Below are 16,523 nucleotides of genomic sequence, written 5' to 3'. Positions count from 1 at the left end.
ACAAACCAAAAATATAAATTTATAGTCAAGCAGCAAATGTCATGCAAAAGGGTGTGTGGCGCTGACGAAAAATTTCCTAGCGACATGCGCGGCGTCCCAGCTACAAGTCATGTGTCGCCAAAAGCGACGTACACGACGCATATAGCAACAACAAATAGCAGCAGCGTATGTCAAAGGAATTAAAATTCATTGGAGCAGAAAAATTTTAAAATATAACTGCTGGCTGGCTTGAAAAAGGCGGGCAGCAATATGCGGCACACACACACAAAACGTGCCGGCGTCAGCCTGCTGAGTTAATGTGTGTATCTTAAGTGCACGCACGCTCACATCACATAGCGCACATAGGCAAAAAAAAGGGTTTAAAGACAAAAGTCGTCGTGACAATGCCATTGATTTTTGCCTCTACACGCGTGTATGATTTTTAATGTCTAAGCCTAAAAGCAGGCAATATATATTGTTGGCACACAAACAAAGATGCATAGCGAACGCGCCGTGCGTGTGATATGTGCCGTGCTAGCGCCGTATTGTTGTTATTTGCTGCCCTTGCCGCACAACAACAAACACAGACATACAAGGCGCGCAAACGCACACTGCCATAACAGCATTTGGTGTCCTTTTTGCCTAATACAATTGGCTGGGGTGCGCGTGACCGTGTGGGGAGTTAGCGGCTACAAAATATTCAAGCAGTTCGCATGGCGCAAGCGAAGCCGTAGACGTAGCTTAATTAAGATATGTGTATAAGTATTGGCCTACACACACGCGGACGCACACATACATAGAACTGCTTACTTACACGCCCAGTTATTGATGACAATGCTTGCATAAAAATGTGCAGACGTCTGTGGGGGCAGGGAAGTTGCTCTACTTATCATTATATTTTCGGTTTGTGCTTCTCAACATATAGCTAAGGGCGGTTAGTTGGCTATACAACTTATGTCTTTACGTTAATGTCTGTGCGAGTGTTTGTTGTATTGCCTGCAGAATTGATAATTTTTGCATAAATTTTAATGAAGGTCTTAGGCAGTCACACACACATCACCCATACATCCCAAACAATTGTCATTAACTCTTACTCAAGCTATAAAATCAACACACCACGCCCACTGCCAGCGCTCACTTCTCTTTGGCATTTATTTTGTTATTAATGATAACGAAATGTCGATTGTGGGTGCGCTTACACCTGATACATAACGGCTGCGCTGTTTATGAGCGAGCATATGGGCAGTTTTGTGGCTTAAAGCGCCCAAAAGTAGACAATGAAAACGTTTAGAATATTATAAAACCTTTAGCTGGCAGGTCTATCGCCAGTAAAAGATTTGATTAACCAAAATTATGAGTATGAGCGCATAAAAGTAGGCAACAGCTGGTTTTAAATAGGTGCTACAGCCTAAAAACATTACTCTATTAACATTAATTTTATTGTACGTCTTAACACCCAAAAGTATACAATAGCATCTCACGCACTTTTTGTAAATTTTTTTTATCACATTCGCCATAAATATGAATTAATAAAGTTTTTATCACTAAAAATTAACTCGCAAGTCTGAACGCCTAAAAGTATGCAATATTTTTCACATATAAACAAATATTTTATTGTTCCACATGTGCAAATCCTACTCTGAATTGTAATTTATTGGTAAAATATGAACGCCATATAACAGCACATTAATAAAATAGCAGTACAGCTAAGCGCGCCCGTAAATGTGCTATATAACCGATGCAGCTACAGCAAAATCAGCTGTAACAACACACTCAAGCTCTAAACTACTAAGCAGACAACACTCAAGTTGCGGAGAAAACAAATATTATATATAACATAAAACAGCAACAGTAATAGCAACAACAACATTTACTACAACGTACCATGCCGCTCTAGCTAGCCAATCAGTCAAAGTTGAATCTACACAAAGTCAAACTTTGTTGATGAAATGTAATTATAAACGTACACACACACCTATATACACACACAAACACATTGCTCTGCAAATATGCTGGCTTGGTAGCTATATCATTTCGGGATACAACAACCAAGTGTTGTTGAATATGAAAATTTTTACCAAAGCAGTTTTATAATTTTTGGCAAATATTCGACACCAATACGTAACATAACACAAACACTTGTGAAAATATGCACGAGTGTTTGTATAGTTATACACCTAAAAGTCTGTAACAACTATATCACACAGTATTGAAAAGCTGTCTTTCGCTCTAGCTGTGCTTTGTTTGCTTTTGACATCATTTTATGAATTCTCTTGCACATACACATTACAAATACTCTACTACCAATATATGGTATACATGTAACAAGTAGCTCTAAACTATTCGGCAACCACCGTTAGATGGTCTTGAGCGTCGCTGTTCGTTAGTAGTTGAGCATGCAATCATTGGAACATACTCTGCGCACATTAAAAAGGGTTAAATATTCAAACCAAGTTGATTTATCGTTTTAATATAACAAAACGTGAAATATAAAGCATCAAGCTGGCGGATAAATGAAGGAATTCATGTATGTATATGGATTAGAAACATGAATGCCAGCTAATACCTCGAATTGATGTGGATGAATGCCGACGAGTGCAATGAAAAAGTTGGTTAAGACAAAAAAGGGAAGAATTCTTTTTAAAAAATATCGTGTTTAAACAAATACATACATAAGATACTATATTTACTATTATTTCTTACTCACAATTCAATTGGAACACTTTTACATATACAGCATATAATTTTGAGTACACCAACACTTCACCAATGTTTAGAATATAGAATATGGAATATTTTAAACATTTAAATTGTTATTTTGAACGCGTTTAACTACGCTGGTGTATGGTTTATGCATTTAGAAAACACCATCGTTTCACCAATAAATGTTAATTTGATTTCAAGTACTGCAATTTACTGTCTTATATAACAAGCAGTAATTTTCTAAATTTTTTAACATTTTTGTGCACACCAACACTTTACCAATGCTCGCCTTACAAGTCTTACGCAACAAAATTACCTACTTGAACGCTATACATTACTCATATACATACTCGTGAGCAGCTTATGCATTTTTAATATGTGTGATATAGTTTTTAATACACCAACGTTTCACCAATTAGTTATAATTTTCATTTATATGCTGCAATATGCTCAATTATAGAATAAAGTAAAAAAATTGTTGAACAAAAATTGGTTTTGTAGCAATTTTAATCACACCAACATTTCACAAATAAGTTGTAATTTTATGTATATGCTGCAATATGCTCAATTAAATAAGAAAGTGCATTTTTACAATTTTTGTAGCATTTGTAAGTACACCAAGGTTTCACCAATGATGTCTAAATTTTATATGAAGCACTTGAAAGCTCATCTTAGCTAAAATAAATTGCTTATTAGACAATTTCGAGTGAAAATTATGCAATATTGCGCACACCAATACTGATAATGGTGGTGTGGTCCTCATTTTCTTCTCATCTAACAACTCAATATTTCAATAAATCATGCAAATGCATAGAATATCCCCACCTTGTGTACGCAATATCGATTTATTTGCACCCTTGATTTCGCAATTCGTCGAACGTGCATTAATTAACAAAATGCTTCAAAATAAAATATTTCGTTAGACTACTGAATGTGGTGTTGCAAAACAATGGCGTACCCCTACCGCGCTTACAACACCTTCCTTACCCAACCACCAAACTGTTCGCGCCCATTCTCCACTAGCCAATTTTCAGCACCATCTTTTACCTCCAAAAAAAAAGAGGTGGTTGCATGCCAGCCAATTCTTTAAGCGCCTCACCACCCAAGCGCCTACACTTCACTGCGCATCAACGACGCTGCACCCACACCTGTCGTCGCCTAAGCCGCAAATTTCCTTTTTCCATTTCATCAACAGTCAAGGCAACGCCAGCAGCCTCCCAAGCGCCACGCCAGTCTTGATTCTCTGCGCTTTGCTTGCTAACTCAAGAGATACCGCACACGCACATCGCACACTCACGACCGCATCTACCGTTAACGAAAGGGTTAGATATTTCGTATTTTTGCGCATTGATTTTACTTTACAATTGTACTCTGTTGCCTTGTAAGTATGTACATATGTATGTATGTATGTGTGTTGGAAATTACCTCTTTGAAAGCAGTCAAAATTTTAATATTTACACGAATGCTTTCAGGCTGAATTGATCGGCTGTCGCTTGCTTGAATATCTACTTATTGTTGCTGTCTTACTTCTTTATTTATCGAACTTCGAAATTATACAACAATTGTTGCTAATAGTATACTACAATTGTAATTGCAAGCAGCATTGTTGTACAGAGCAAAGCGAGAAGCGGTGTTCTACTTGTTGTTGTTGTAGGTGAAATCATTGATTGCTACGCGCAAATACATAAAATATTATTTGTATTTGTTGTTAGTCATATTTAACTTGTTGTCATTTTACAATACTTGCCGTTTTTGTTGTTGCTGTTGTTGGCATCCGTTGGATTAAAAGTTTTGTAATTAAAATTTTCGTAGCTGAGGCGACACCGCGCACAGCAATGGGGTTGATAGTCGACTTTCGACGACACTGAGCGTTGTCTTTGTCAATATGAGGCCGTGGCAACAGTGAGGTATGAGTTTCGTGGCACAAGGGTTGTCTTTGATTTGTAAACGAAATTAATGCAAACAATTGGACTATTTAGTTAGCATTTTGCCAAACTTTGTCCAATGCTATTGATTTTTGAATTCGCCTGCTTTTGATTGTTGAGTTTATGTGCTAAAAGCAACGGATGTGTGTTGCAAAGCGGAAATGCGATAGAGTGCTTTGTGGCATAAGGAATATCATAAAATGTTGACAATTTTCACAGCGCCTCAAGTTTGCTACATAAAAAAGTTAGTAACAGTGGTTAGAAAAAATGTTTAAACCAAATTTATGGCATACCAATTTTCACCAATGGTGTCTGAAATGCATAGCTAGTGTTTGTAATGCTTATTTTTAATCATTAATGTAACTTAGTAATGTTTTAAACTACTCCAACTTTTCGCAACTGATGCCTAAGTAGCTTAATATTATCTAAAATTTAATCAAATATTGTTAGTACTTCAAAAACATTTCACCAACACATTTTATTTTATAAAACTATTTCATAAATAGCATTTGTGGCAAAGCAAATGGTTTGTAATGCATAGCATCTTAATAATGATTCATAAAAAGCACATAACCACTTATTAGTTATAATTAATTAAAGATCTCCATATTTAGATTTTCATGGCTACAATGTTTTAAAAGTACACCAACGTTTAACCAATGTTACGCAAATGTTTTCTAACTTCATATAAGTTCTTGATAGACATGTACACTTCAATATTAGCAGTTTAACTGTATTTTAAGTACACCAACGTTCCACCAATATTACTCAAATCTTCGCTGACTACATAAAAATGCATGTTAGACAATCGCACTTGCAAATTAGCAGTTAAATTGTATTTTAATGTACACCAACGTTTCATCAACGCAAATATCCGCTCACTATATTAAAATACATTATAGTCATTCTCACTTACAAATTAGTGTTAAAATTGTATTGTAAAGCACACCAATGTTTCACCAATATTGCAGAAATATTTTCGAACTACATAGAAATGCATTGTAGGCATATTCACTTGCATATCAGTAGTAAAGTTCTATTTTAAAGTACACCAACGTTTCAACAACGTGCTGAAAATTATTATACAATTCTTAGAAACATATAATATGTCAATATATTGATATTTTATTATGAAACTTTGTTCCTGAAACACACCAACGCTTCAACAACTCCAATTTATAAGCTATTTGGTAGCATAAAAAATAGCATAGTAATGTTTATTTGAAATTTATGTTTTTACCTACAAAGTGAGCAAAACGCAGCTCCAACGCCATTTACAATAAACATTATTTACACATGCATTTCGTAGGCAAATGACAAATATATTTGAGCCATGTAAACAACTTACAAGCAATAAGTAACCCGTTCAATGCGCGATTTGTAACATGCAACAGTCAACAGTAGCAACAGTCATGCATTTAATATATGCGCGTATGCGAATTTCGCGTGTCAGCAAAACATTAGTTAAAAGTCGCCGCAGAAAACCAATAATCACGCATGTGCAACAACTAGTAAGCAAACTAACTAAATAAATATTTATTGCCGTGAATGATTGTACATTTGTGTGTGTGTTTTTTTGTTTTGTTAGTTTTGTTGTCTGTAGTTTTTTTGCTATATATGGTACATACTTGTATGTATGTATAGTAGACATGAAATGCAAATGTGCGCCAAAAATCAAACTTAAACTAATCACCATGAATTTATTTATGATAATTTGTTGCACACATACGATTTATTTATTGTTTTTGCTAGAAATGTGTAACTACACTTGCGTCGCATTTATTAGCAGCAGTGCCATTATTACCAATATGCAATAAAATGTTACTAAAACTATAAAACATAATTAGTTGGCATTAAAAGCGCATAATAAACACATGTGCTGCGTCATGAATGGCAGTCAAGCAGGCAATATATGTTATATGTGTGCATATATTAATTTGAGCATGTGTGCCTGCACAAAGGACACTTAAAGCGCATAGAAAAGGCATTACAATAAGCCGTTGCCTGTTACTTATCGACTTTTTCCAAGAAAATTACGCTGAAACTAGACACTATGCAGTTGTTTTTATTGTTTTATGGTTGAGCTGTCAAAAACTATTTGATAAATGCATATATTACTATGTAAATATTGCTGAAAGAAGTCGAAATGTTATTAGAAAATCATATCAATAAAAAAACAATTAAATTGGGCGCTATATTTTCGTAAGGCACTGTAGTGCAGGAGAAAAAAAAATAAAAAATATTAATATTGCACTATATTTATGTAACACACTGTATGAAAGGGTTAAAAAAATTTAAATAAAAAGTTTGCGTTGCGCACTGTATGGAAAGGTTAAAAAAATGTTAATACTAATTTGGCGCTATACTTAAGTAAAACATTAAGTAAGGAGAAACCAAAACAGTAAATAAATAAATTTTGAATTATACTCTAATACTGCACTATAGGAAATGGTTAAAGAAATTTAAATACTAATTTTGCGCTATACATTCCTAACACAATGTTAGGAGAAATAAAAATTATATTAAGTTTGCATATTTTTTAGTAATACACTGACCTTCCCAAGAAGAAAAAGAAAAGAAAAAAATTTAAATATTGCGTTATAATTTAGTAATGCACTGTAGGGAAAGGTAAAAAAAGTTTAAATATAAATTTTCCACTTTACTCTTGTAGGACACTGTAAAAAGAAATTTAAAAAATCTGAAAAAATAATTTAATTTGGTTTACATTTTAGTAATGCACTGTAGCGAAGGTTTAGTTATGGTTTAGTAATGACTTCAGAGAAGTGTTAAAGAAATTTTTAATCATAAAATTTGCGCTATACTTTAGTAACGCACTGTAGAAAAAATTAAAAAAAAAGTAAAAAAGTATAATGTGACACACTATAGTAATGCACTGTAGAGAAGGGTTAAATTATATTAAAACAATTTAATTTTGTGCTATACTTACGTTACACGCTGTGGAAAAATGTTTAAAAAATATTAAAAATATAAATTTTGCGCTATACTTTAGTAATCCACTATAAGCAGAGTTAAAAAAGGAAGACAACTTCGTGCCCGACAGTAGGCGGTAACAATACAACGGTAACATTAAGTAGACGATAGCGCCAACATGATTAAAAATCTCAAGCGATTGTGCCATCGAACGCTGGCAATTGGCCGAAAGCGGCGGTGGAGTAGGCAAAATTGCTATTTATTTTGCTTAACTAAGCGACATACAGGCATATGTAGCATACTTCAAGGCGCAACACGGACATATACTATCATAAAAACAACAACACTAATAAGACACAACCAACAAATGAACTCATTAGCATATAAGCGAGTAACAGTTTGAGTGGAGTCGGAGTGGGAGAGAAGAACACTGCAGACTGAGAGTTGTGCGTGTGTGTGTCCGTTTCAGGAGTAACATCTATAAAGACAAAACTGTCGCTGCTGTTGCTACTTAACGCCCTTACTACCCGCTACCCAGCAAACGCATGAAGCTTTAGCAGTCACGCATTTGACAGTTTGTCAAAGTACACAGCGCAAACAAAAGGGTTAAAAGAAAAAGCAGAGTTAGAAGAAGTAGCACACATGCAAATGACACTAACACACACAAACAAACTCAGACTTAAAAAAGACTGCAAACATACATACAAATATGCATATATTGCTTTCATATGCGTGTATGCATAAATAAAAAGCGAAAAATCGTAAACAGTGTAGACAAAATACGCCAACAACGAGCTGTTCGACATGTGCCTTGGAATTTTTGAAAAGGCTTTAATTAATTGAATAAAAATCGCATACAAAGAGAAAACGAGAGCACACACACGCATGCACTTTAGTAGCAGCAAGACACATATTTATTGCTGTTGTTGTTGTTAATTTTATTTGCCCATACAGTCATGCATACGCAGAGATAATATGCGTCAGTGTCGTGAAAATCCTTTCAAGGCTTACAGCAGACACATACATACACACACATCTTCGCCTTTAGAATAAATAAATAAATGACAGCACAAAAACAGAGACGGCACATTGCGTAGATTTGAGCCTTTCAATTTTTCGAAAGCCCACCGAAAATTGGGTGGAGCAACATGCGTGCACAATTAAAAGAAAGCAGTAAAAAAAATAAAATAAATAAATAAATAAATGTGTAGCTTTCTATATGTGGGACATTGGAAAATATGTAAAGTGCAGAGCCAAATGCTACGTTGTCTGTGCTGTATGCGTGTGTGTTTGCGCAACATTAAGATGATTTAAGAAGTTTGCAAACAAAATTAAGTAATTTACCAATATTAATGTGTAAGCGTTTGTGGGCTTCATAGGCAATATAAGGAGTGCATGCAATTAGTAAAAGTACAAAAATATTAAAAAGAATCGAAGACATAAGTATAGTTAAACAAATTATAGGAATACAAATATTTTATATACAACTATAACACATGTTAAAAAATATAATTTTTGCAAACATTGGTGAAAAACATCGTGCAAAAAGATATAGGAATACAAATATAATTCATAGAAAAAAAATAAATTTTTTGTTCAAACATTGGTGAAACATTGCTGTATCCTTGGTATATGTCAAAGAGTATAATTCGCTCCGAAAAAGCTTACAAACTCACGAAACACACTTTAGCTCGTTATTTTGCTTTCTTAAACCATTGGTGAAATGTTGGTGTACTAAAAAACATTATATTTTTAGCGCTTAACTTCCCTAACACACATCAAATTATAAAGTTCACATTATAGCGTTTCTTAATAACATTGTTGAAATGTTGGTGTGCTTGAAATAAACTTTTGTTCTTTAAACAGTATTTTACAATATATTTAGCTTTATTTGGCATCATATATATTTGGTTTGACACCATTGGTGAAACATTAGTGCAGTTAAAATAAAATTCAGTTGCTTCAAATGCATATTAAAACAGGTTTCAGCACTATTGGTATAACGTTGGTGTGGTTGAAACTTATTTTGGTCGCTTTGAATGCATTTTAAAACTGATTTATTTCAATAAAAGTATCCATTTTTATAGTGTAGGTGTACTTTAACGTTAACGTTTAACGTTAATTTTAAAACCTCAACAACACACAGTTATCTCACCTACAAGCAATAGTCTCAATTGCTATGCAATCAGCACTAAATACTATATCTCAATGTCATCGATATGGTTAATAACAACAATAACAAAAAGGCGCACGCAAAATTTTTTATGAAATGGGTTATATCTGCCATAAATTCATATAAATTAACAATGGGCAAAAAAGTTTTAATTGAAAAATATTAAATTTCGACAAGCGCCCAAACACAGTCACAGCCAAATATAAAATGCGTGTGCTTAAAACAACAAATACAGCTGAAAACTACATGTGCCGCAGATACAAATGCACATATCTACGTATAGGTAAGAGCATATAAGAGAAAAACAACCGCCAGGCATAATAAATTAATTGATTAGACATCCTCACATTACACAAAAGGCGCAAAAACAACAACGTAGAATTAATGCTATATGTTTGCATGAGTGTGTGTGTGCTTGTAGCGAATTTATGATTTTGTATTTTCGACGAAATTTTTGCGGGTGTAGCATTGATAGCGTGTGTGGGGGGAACATAAAATAATACAATCACGGCGAAATCATATGCAGCCAACAGCAGCAAACAAATCATCTTCGGTTGCAAAGAGATTTTTATGAGCCATAGCAAAAGGTTAAAATTTCACCACCTATTTTCGGCGTTACGTTGGGTTACAAAATTTTTTAGCATACTTCTAGGGTTGGCAGCATGCATATTCATAACATTCGCCAAACGCTTTCTACAAAAGGCAACAACATTATTCAATTTTGTAAGGAAGTGGTAGTTATAAGAAAATATGTAAAGAATCTTATGTGTAGCGTGTAGTAAAAATGGCTTGAACAAATAATAAGCACTTGCGGTGTAATTCAATATGAAATTTACGAGTCTATAAATATGCTGGAAGGGCATGCGTAGCATTGTTGCATGTGGCAGAGACATATTAAACTAAAGGTGGCTAGCTAGCAAGCATTTGTTGTTGTTATTTGTTTGTTTTTTTTCTGCAATTTTTGTAACAACAAGTGAATTTCGTTAGAGCGAGACGCATATATGTATGTTTATGTAAAAAAGCAAGAGTTGGAGCGAGAATAAGACGAAAAAGAGGCACACATTTTTTTAAAACACCATTGCATAAAAATACATGTATATCTTTTATAGTATGCAAAAAAATTTGAAACAAATTTCAAACACCTGACTTTTACTCAAAGTTTACTCAAGCAAAATATTCATTCTAGTATACAAACTAAACTTAAAACGCCCACATTTTAATCTAATACGACTGTAGAATACGACTTTAAAAATTTATGAAATAATAATTTAATAATCACTATCTTTAAATAACATTCCACTTAATTTCAAAATAAACTCCAAACGTAAAAATCACACAACATCAAAACGAAAATAACATTGTAACAAAAATACTCAGCAGCTTTAACTTAAATAGTCTACAATTACTGAGAAATTTAAAAAATATACGCATAAAAAATTTAACCAAAGTCGCTCAGAAAAATGTGTATGAAAAATAAATCACTCAGTTTTTAACTCAACCTTTTAGAAAACACATTTTTCAAATTTACGCACTAATAGGTGGAACAAAAGTTACATAAAAGGATTTGAGTTAAAAAATAAGTCACTCAATTTTTAACTCAAACTTTGCAAATACGCATTTTTTAATTTTAAGTCAAAATCAAGTTACGCAAAAAATTTTTGGCTAAAAATAAATCTCATCAGTTTTTGACTCAAACTCAAAAGTCAAAAGTTTGACTCAGACACTCAGTTTTTAACACACATTTTAATATTAACTAGTGTAAGCTATTAAGCATAATTTTAGGCTTTTAAAAAATATTCAACTTCAATATTTTAGTTAGATATTAAATTCACTCAAGCTTTTCACAGTTTAGTAAAAACCTCACTCAACACAAAGCTGCCACCGTTGTACACCTTTTTGCTGGCTGCTAGCAACCACAATCTTTGTGCGTTGTTTGTTGATGCAATTTTCATAAAGTTTTGCACAGAAACACACAAGCACACATACATATATATAATATTATATGTGCATAATGTATGTACATATATGTGCAACTGCCTGTACTGCAACATTAAATGAGATTGCCGCTGTTTTGTGTTGACGAAAATATGATAATTGGCAAATTTGACAGGGGAATTTTTCTTCAGTTGGCAATAGCAACAACAACAATGTACCAAACAAGCCCCAAGGCGCTTAAATATGTGGGTATATTTGTCATAGGTATGTGATTTTGTAAATTCTCGGCATACGCGCACTTTCCGTGGTATTCACACACATTCACACTTGCCTACACATATCCTTACACATATACATATAATTAATCATACATGCATATATGTTAGCTGCGATATTGAAAATTTTCGAATAACGTCAAAGACAAGACAAAGTTTTTAACGGTTTCTATAAGAAACATGCATATGTATGTGTGCCAGAGTTTACGACTTGCCAGAATGTTAGCTACATGTGCTTGTTATTGCTTTTGTTATGCGCCTGCTGTAGCTCTAGCTATTGTAGTTGTTTTCGGGGCGTGCATGATTTTTTAATGACAAGCGCAGTGTCATACTCATATACAACGCGAATGTATATGTATGTAGTTGTGTTTGATTGTTATTATGTACTTGAAATTAATTTTATTTTACTTTGGGGCGGTTTTTAATTGATGAACAAAAATTGGCGTTTGTGGTGCTGTTTTGGGGTTTTGCTTGCGCTGATTGCAGCTGTGTCGATAAGAATGCAAAAATAAGGCTAGGGTAAATCAAAATAAAAATTAATAATTAACTAAAACAATAACTTTTAACGGATACATTATAATTATTTGTATTGATTACTTGTAATGATTACATTATAACTATTGTTAATGATTACTTGTAATGATAACATTAAAATTATTTGTAATGATTACATTATAATTTCTTGTAATGATTGAATTTGATTAGATTTAGAGATTACAATTTTCTTATTATTAAGATAATATATCTGTTATTTTTATCATTATTATCAACGTAAAATATTATCACCATAAATGAATTGAAATCGCAAAGTAAGTAATGCTATACCAAAAATTTTCTTGCTACAACAATTAATAATAATTAAATTACTAATATGTCTGTAATTCTTAGAAAATTATACACTACAGTGTTGATACTCGAATTTTACTAATTCAAAAGAAAAATTACTAGCAATTTGTTATTTAAGTATTTTTTATTCACTTGATATGAAATAATGAAATATATTTACAGAAAACCTTATTTGTTTTGAATCAATGCATTTATTAAATAAATAATATTTTAATATATAATATTAAAAAAACTCTTTGATTACTATATAATTACTGCTCAAACAGTAATAACTGCAGCATAAATTTGTCAAGTATTTAAGTCCAACTATGTGGGTTGCTTATGTCAAATCACTATTGCATGCATTCAGCGCTTTCAAAGTAAGGTACTTAGGACTTCAGTTAATGCTCCTTGGTACGTTAGATCTTCTGACCTACACCGTGATGAAGGAGTGAAATCAGTTGTAAATGAAATAATGAAAATTGCAAAGTCTCACGAGCTGTGGCTTAGACAGCATGTTAATGAGAAGGCTGCCAGACTCGTTGAAACTGCTGGGCGAAAAAACCCGGTTGAAACGCAAGTATTCTTCCGACCTAGCAAGGCAACAGTAGCAGCAAATTTATTTCATTAACATTTAGCTTTTAAGTATTTTATTTTTATTTTTATTATAAAATAATAGTTTGTTAGTATTTTGTTTTTATATGCTAGGTACAATTGTAAAAATAAATTTACAAAAGAAGGATTTAAGTGCATATAACGAGAATGTTTTATACTGAAAAAACTTGAGACCTGGTTAGCTTTAACAAAAATATATTCATTACAACCTGTTGACATGCAACGATTACAATCCTCGTTTTATAAATACGTGAAAATAATAAATATACACCATAATTTTCAGCTGATTTCACTGTACTGTAATCAAATATGATTACATGTAAACTAATAATGATTACTTTTAAAATAATTATACATACATATTTTTATAATATATACATATATTATTATAAATTTCCACAATTCTCTTTATGACTTCTAAAATATACACTTAAGCCTCTCCATAAATCGCCCACTGTTATTATTCTTTTCTAATTGTTCTCCCTCAATTACTTCCAGATTAAAGCACTTATCGAAGAGGTACAACGCCTGCGCACACTCGAACAAACACAACTCACACAAATACAACGACTTGAGGATCACTTAGAAGTGAAGCGTCAGCATATTATGCGCCTAGAAGCGCGTCTCGATAGCCAACAAATCAATGATGCGCACAACGAAGCGTTCGCATCTACCGCTAACAACACAACAGCAGCAGCAGCAACAACAGTTAGCGCAGCTGCGCCCGCGACATGCGATGTTGTGCACGATGTTGACGATGATGATGAGGATAATGAAGAAGTTGTTGACACCACTGCTGACGCTGATGCGGCGGTTGATAAAATTGATTTAACAACAACAACAACCACAGCAACAACTGAGTCGAATGACGCCACAGACGCTAAAACTGATTTCGCCGCTGATCGCGAATGTGCGCAGTTCGGTGCGGCGACGGAGGAAGCAAATGCAACAACAAGCACAACAACAACAACAACGGCAACAGCGACACATAACAATGGCAGCACAACAACAGCAACAGCACTTGAAACAACACAGCATACGTCTCAACAAGCTAGCGAGCTTCAAATCAAAAAGGAAAATCAGTGAGTCTTAAAGTTTGATATGACAGCGTTTCTCAATCGTTCAATATTTGTCTCTAAGCAAAGTAATTGTTCAAATGCCAAAAAACAAAAACAACATTTCAAATGCTTAGTGGAAAATATTTCTTCTATTAAAAATTACTTCTAAACCGTTATCTATAATTTATATCTTTGTTCTCTCACTACTCGCACTTGCACAGCAGCCCACTCGATTTGGACGTGATTAGTCAGCAATCGGCCATAGCTGCTGCAGCCGCCGCCGCCGCTGCCGCTTGCGCTAATGATCCGAACAAATTCCAGGAATTGCTGCTCGAGGGCACCAAAGCGTTGGCGGCCGCCGCTAGTGCTGCCGAGGGTAAGTTTACATGTCTATTATTTGTTTGTATGTGTGGTGGTAACACATTTTCTTATTGTGCTGCTTGCTTAACACTTCACTTGCGCTTATCTGCGGTGATATCTGTTGCACATTCATATTTTATTATTTATTGCTATTTTTCAACTACACTTTTTTTAAATATATGTATGTGTAAGTACATACATATTTTAAATACAACAAATGTGTATGTGGGTGTTTGTTTTACTTGTAAGCTCTACACATTTGTCGGCTGTTGTTGCTTGCATTAGGCTTAAATTTGACTAAGGCTTAAATTTCTATGCCTTTAACAATTATTTTGACTGATTAATTTTAAAACTTATTTAAAAAAACATTTTTCAGGAATAATAATATATGTATGTTTAATATATATATATATTGTGATATTTTGACAACATTTATATATAAAATAATCAGCTATACATATATAAAATATAATATTTTATTTTATTAAAAATTTAAATTTAAAAAATTCAGTACATTTATTTATATTATTTACTGCAAATATATATTTTGATAATAATATATTAATTTATTTAATTATAAAATAAAAAATAAATGGTCTCTCTGGTACCATTATTTTCATTATTATATTTACTTTTTCAATTTATTTAATAAATTTGCAGTTCATATTGCTAAAATTTTTACATAATTTATTAATTTTTGTTTAATTTGTTGAAAAAACATTCATAAAATTCTATTAAAAAAATTTTTTTTTATACTTCCCACTTGTAAGTTTTTATTGATATTTCGTATTTTCTGTAATAAATTCAAAATAAATTAACGTTTTTAATGCTTTTAAAATATTTCTATATACGAAAATTATATAATTAAACGATTATCTTTTAATTTTTTTTATCAATTTTAATGCAGTTTTTACACATTTTCAGAATTTTTATGATACCTTAATTAAGTAGCGCAAAATATTTATTCAATCAGATTAAATTAATATTTTTTATATAATTTTTTATCAGTATTTTAAATTAAAAATTGTTAACTGTTTTTTATTATTCTTTATAATTTTTATTAATTTTTTTTTAATTTTAATTTTGTTTATAAATTTTTATTTTGTCTATCCTGTTAATGCTTAACCTTTAATTTTCTTTGGTAATTTTTCATATATGTATTAGGCTTTCATATCAGTTTTTATTTAATTTTTGAAGTTATATTTATTATAATTTTTTTTATTTTTCGTTACTTCTTAGAATTTCCTTCCTTTTTTTGTATTATTTATTTCTTAATTTATTTGCTTTTTTGTTTGAATTACTAGTTTTGTTTTTCATTTAAAATTTTTGATTTGTTATATTTATTTCGGTTAGTTTTTTAATATTATTTTTAGTTTTATTTAAATATTTTATATTTTTAAATATTTATTATTTAAAAATCAATGTTTCTTTATTTTATTATATTTTATTTTATTTTATATTATTTAAAAAAAATTATATTATTTTATTTTATTTTTGAATTCAACTTTTGTTATTATTTTTGTTAAACGATTTTCACATTTTATTTTTGTGTTATTACAAAATATTTTGGTTTTTAAAATTAATTTTTAATTTTTTGTTTGAGGTAGAGAACTTTTTTATATTTTGGAATTTATTTTAAATATTTATTTATGCTTATTGTGAAACTTTTTTATTTTCATAAAAATATGTTCATTAGCTAGAAAAGATTGTTAAAAATTTTTTTATCTACCTAATATTTTTATTA

General features: G+C 31.9%; 1 protein-coding gene across 4 annotated transcripts in view; it reads left to right on the top strand.

The window, feature by feature from the left end:
- ct (homeobox protein, cut) overlaps positions 1-16,523 on the top strand; it is a 207,895-nt gene that overhangs the window by 161,085 nt on the left and 30,287 nt on the right. For 3 of the 4 annotated variants that reach the window (XM_036371099.2, XM_036371097.2, XM_070109374.1), the window contains exons 4-5: positions 13,860-14,443; positions 14,641-14,795. In XM_036371099.2, the coding sequence (XP_036226992.2) occupies positions 13,860-14,443; positions 14,641-14,795 (739 nt within the window). The remainder of the gene's footprint in view (positions 1-13,859; positions 14,444-14,640; positions 14,796-16,523) is intronic. The other variant, XM_036371098.2, reaches the window with a different exon arrangement.

The sequence above is a fragment of the Bactrocera oleae genome, chromosome 5, assembly GCF_042242935.1.
Source record: "Bactrocera oleae isolate idBacOlea1 chromosome 5, idBacOlea1, whole genome shotgun sequence".
Taxonomy (NCBI): domain Eukaryota; kingdom Metazoa; phylum Arthropoda; class Insecta; order Diptera; family Tephritidae; genus Bactrocera; species Bactrocera oleae.
This window is presented reverse-complemented; position numbering and strand designations above follow the sequence as displayed.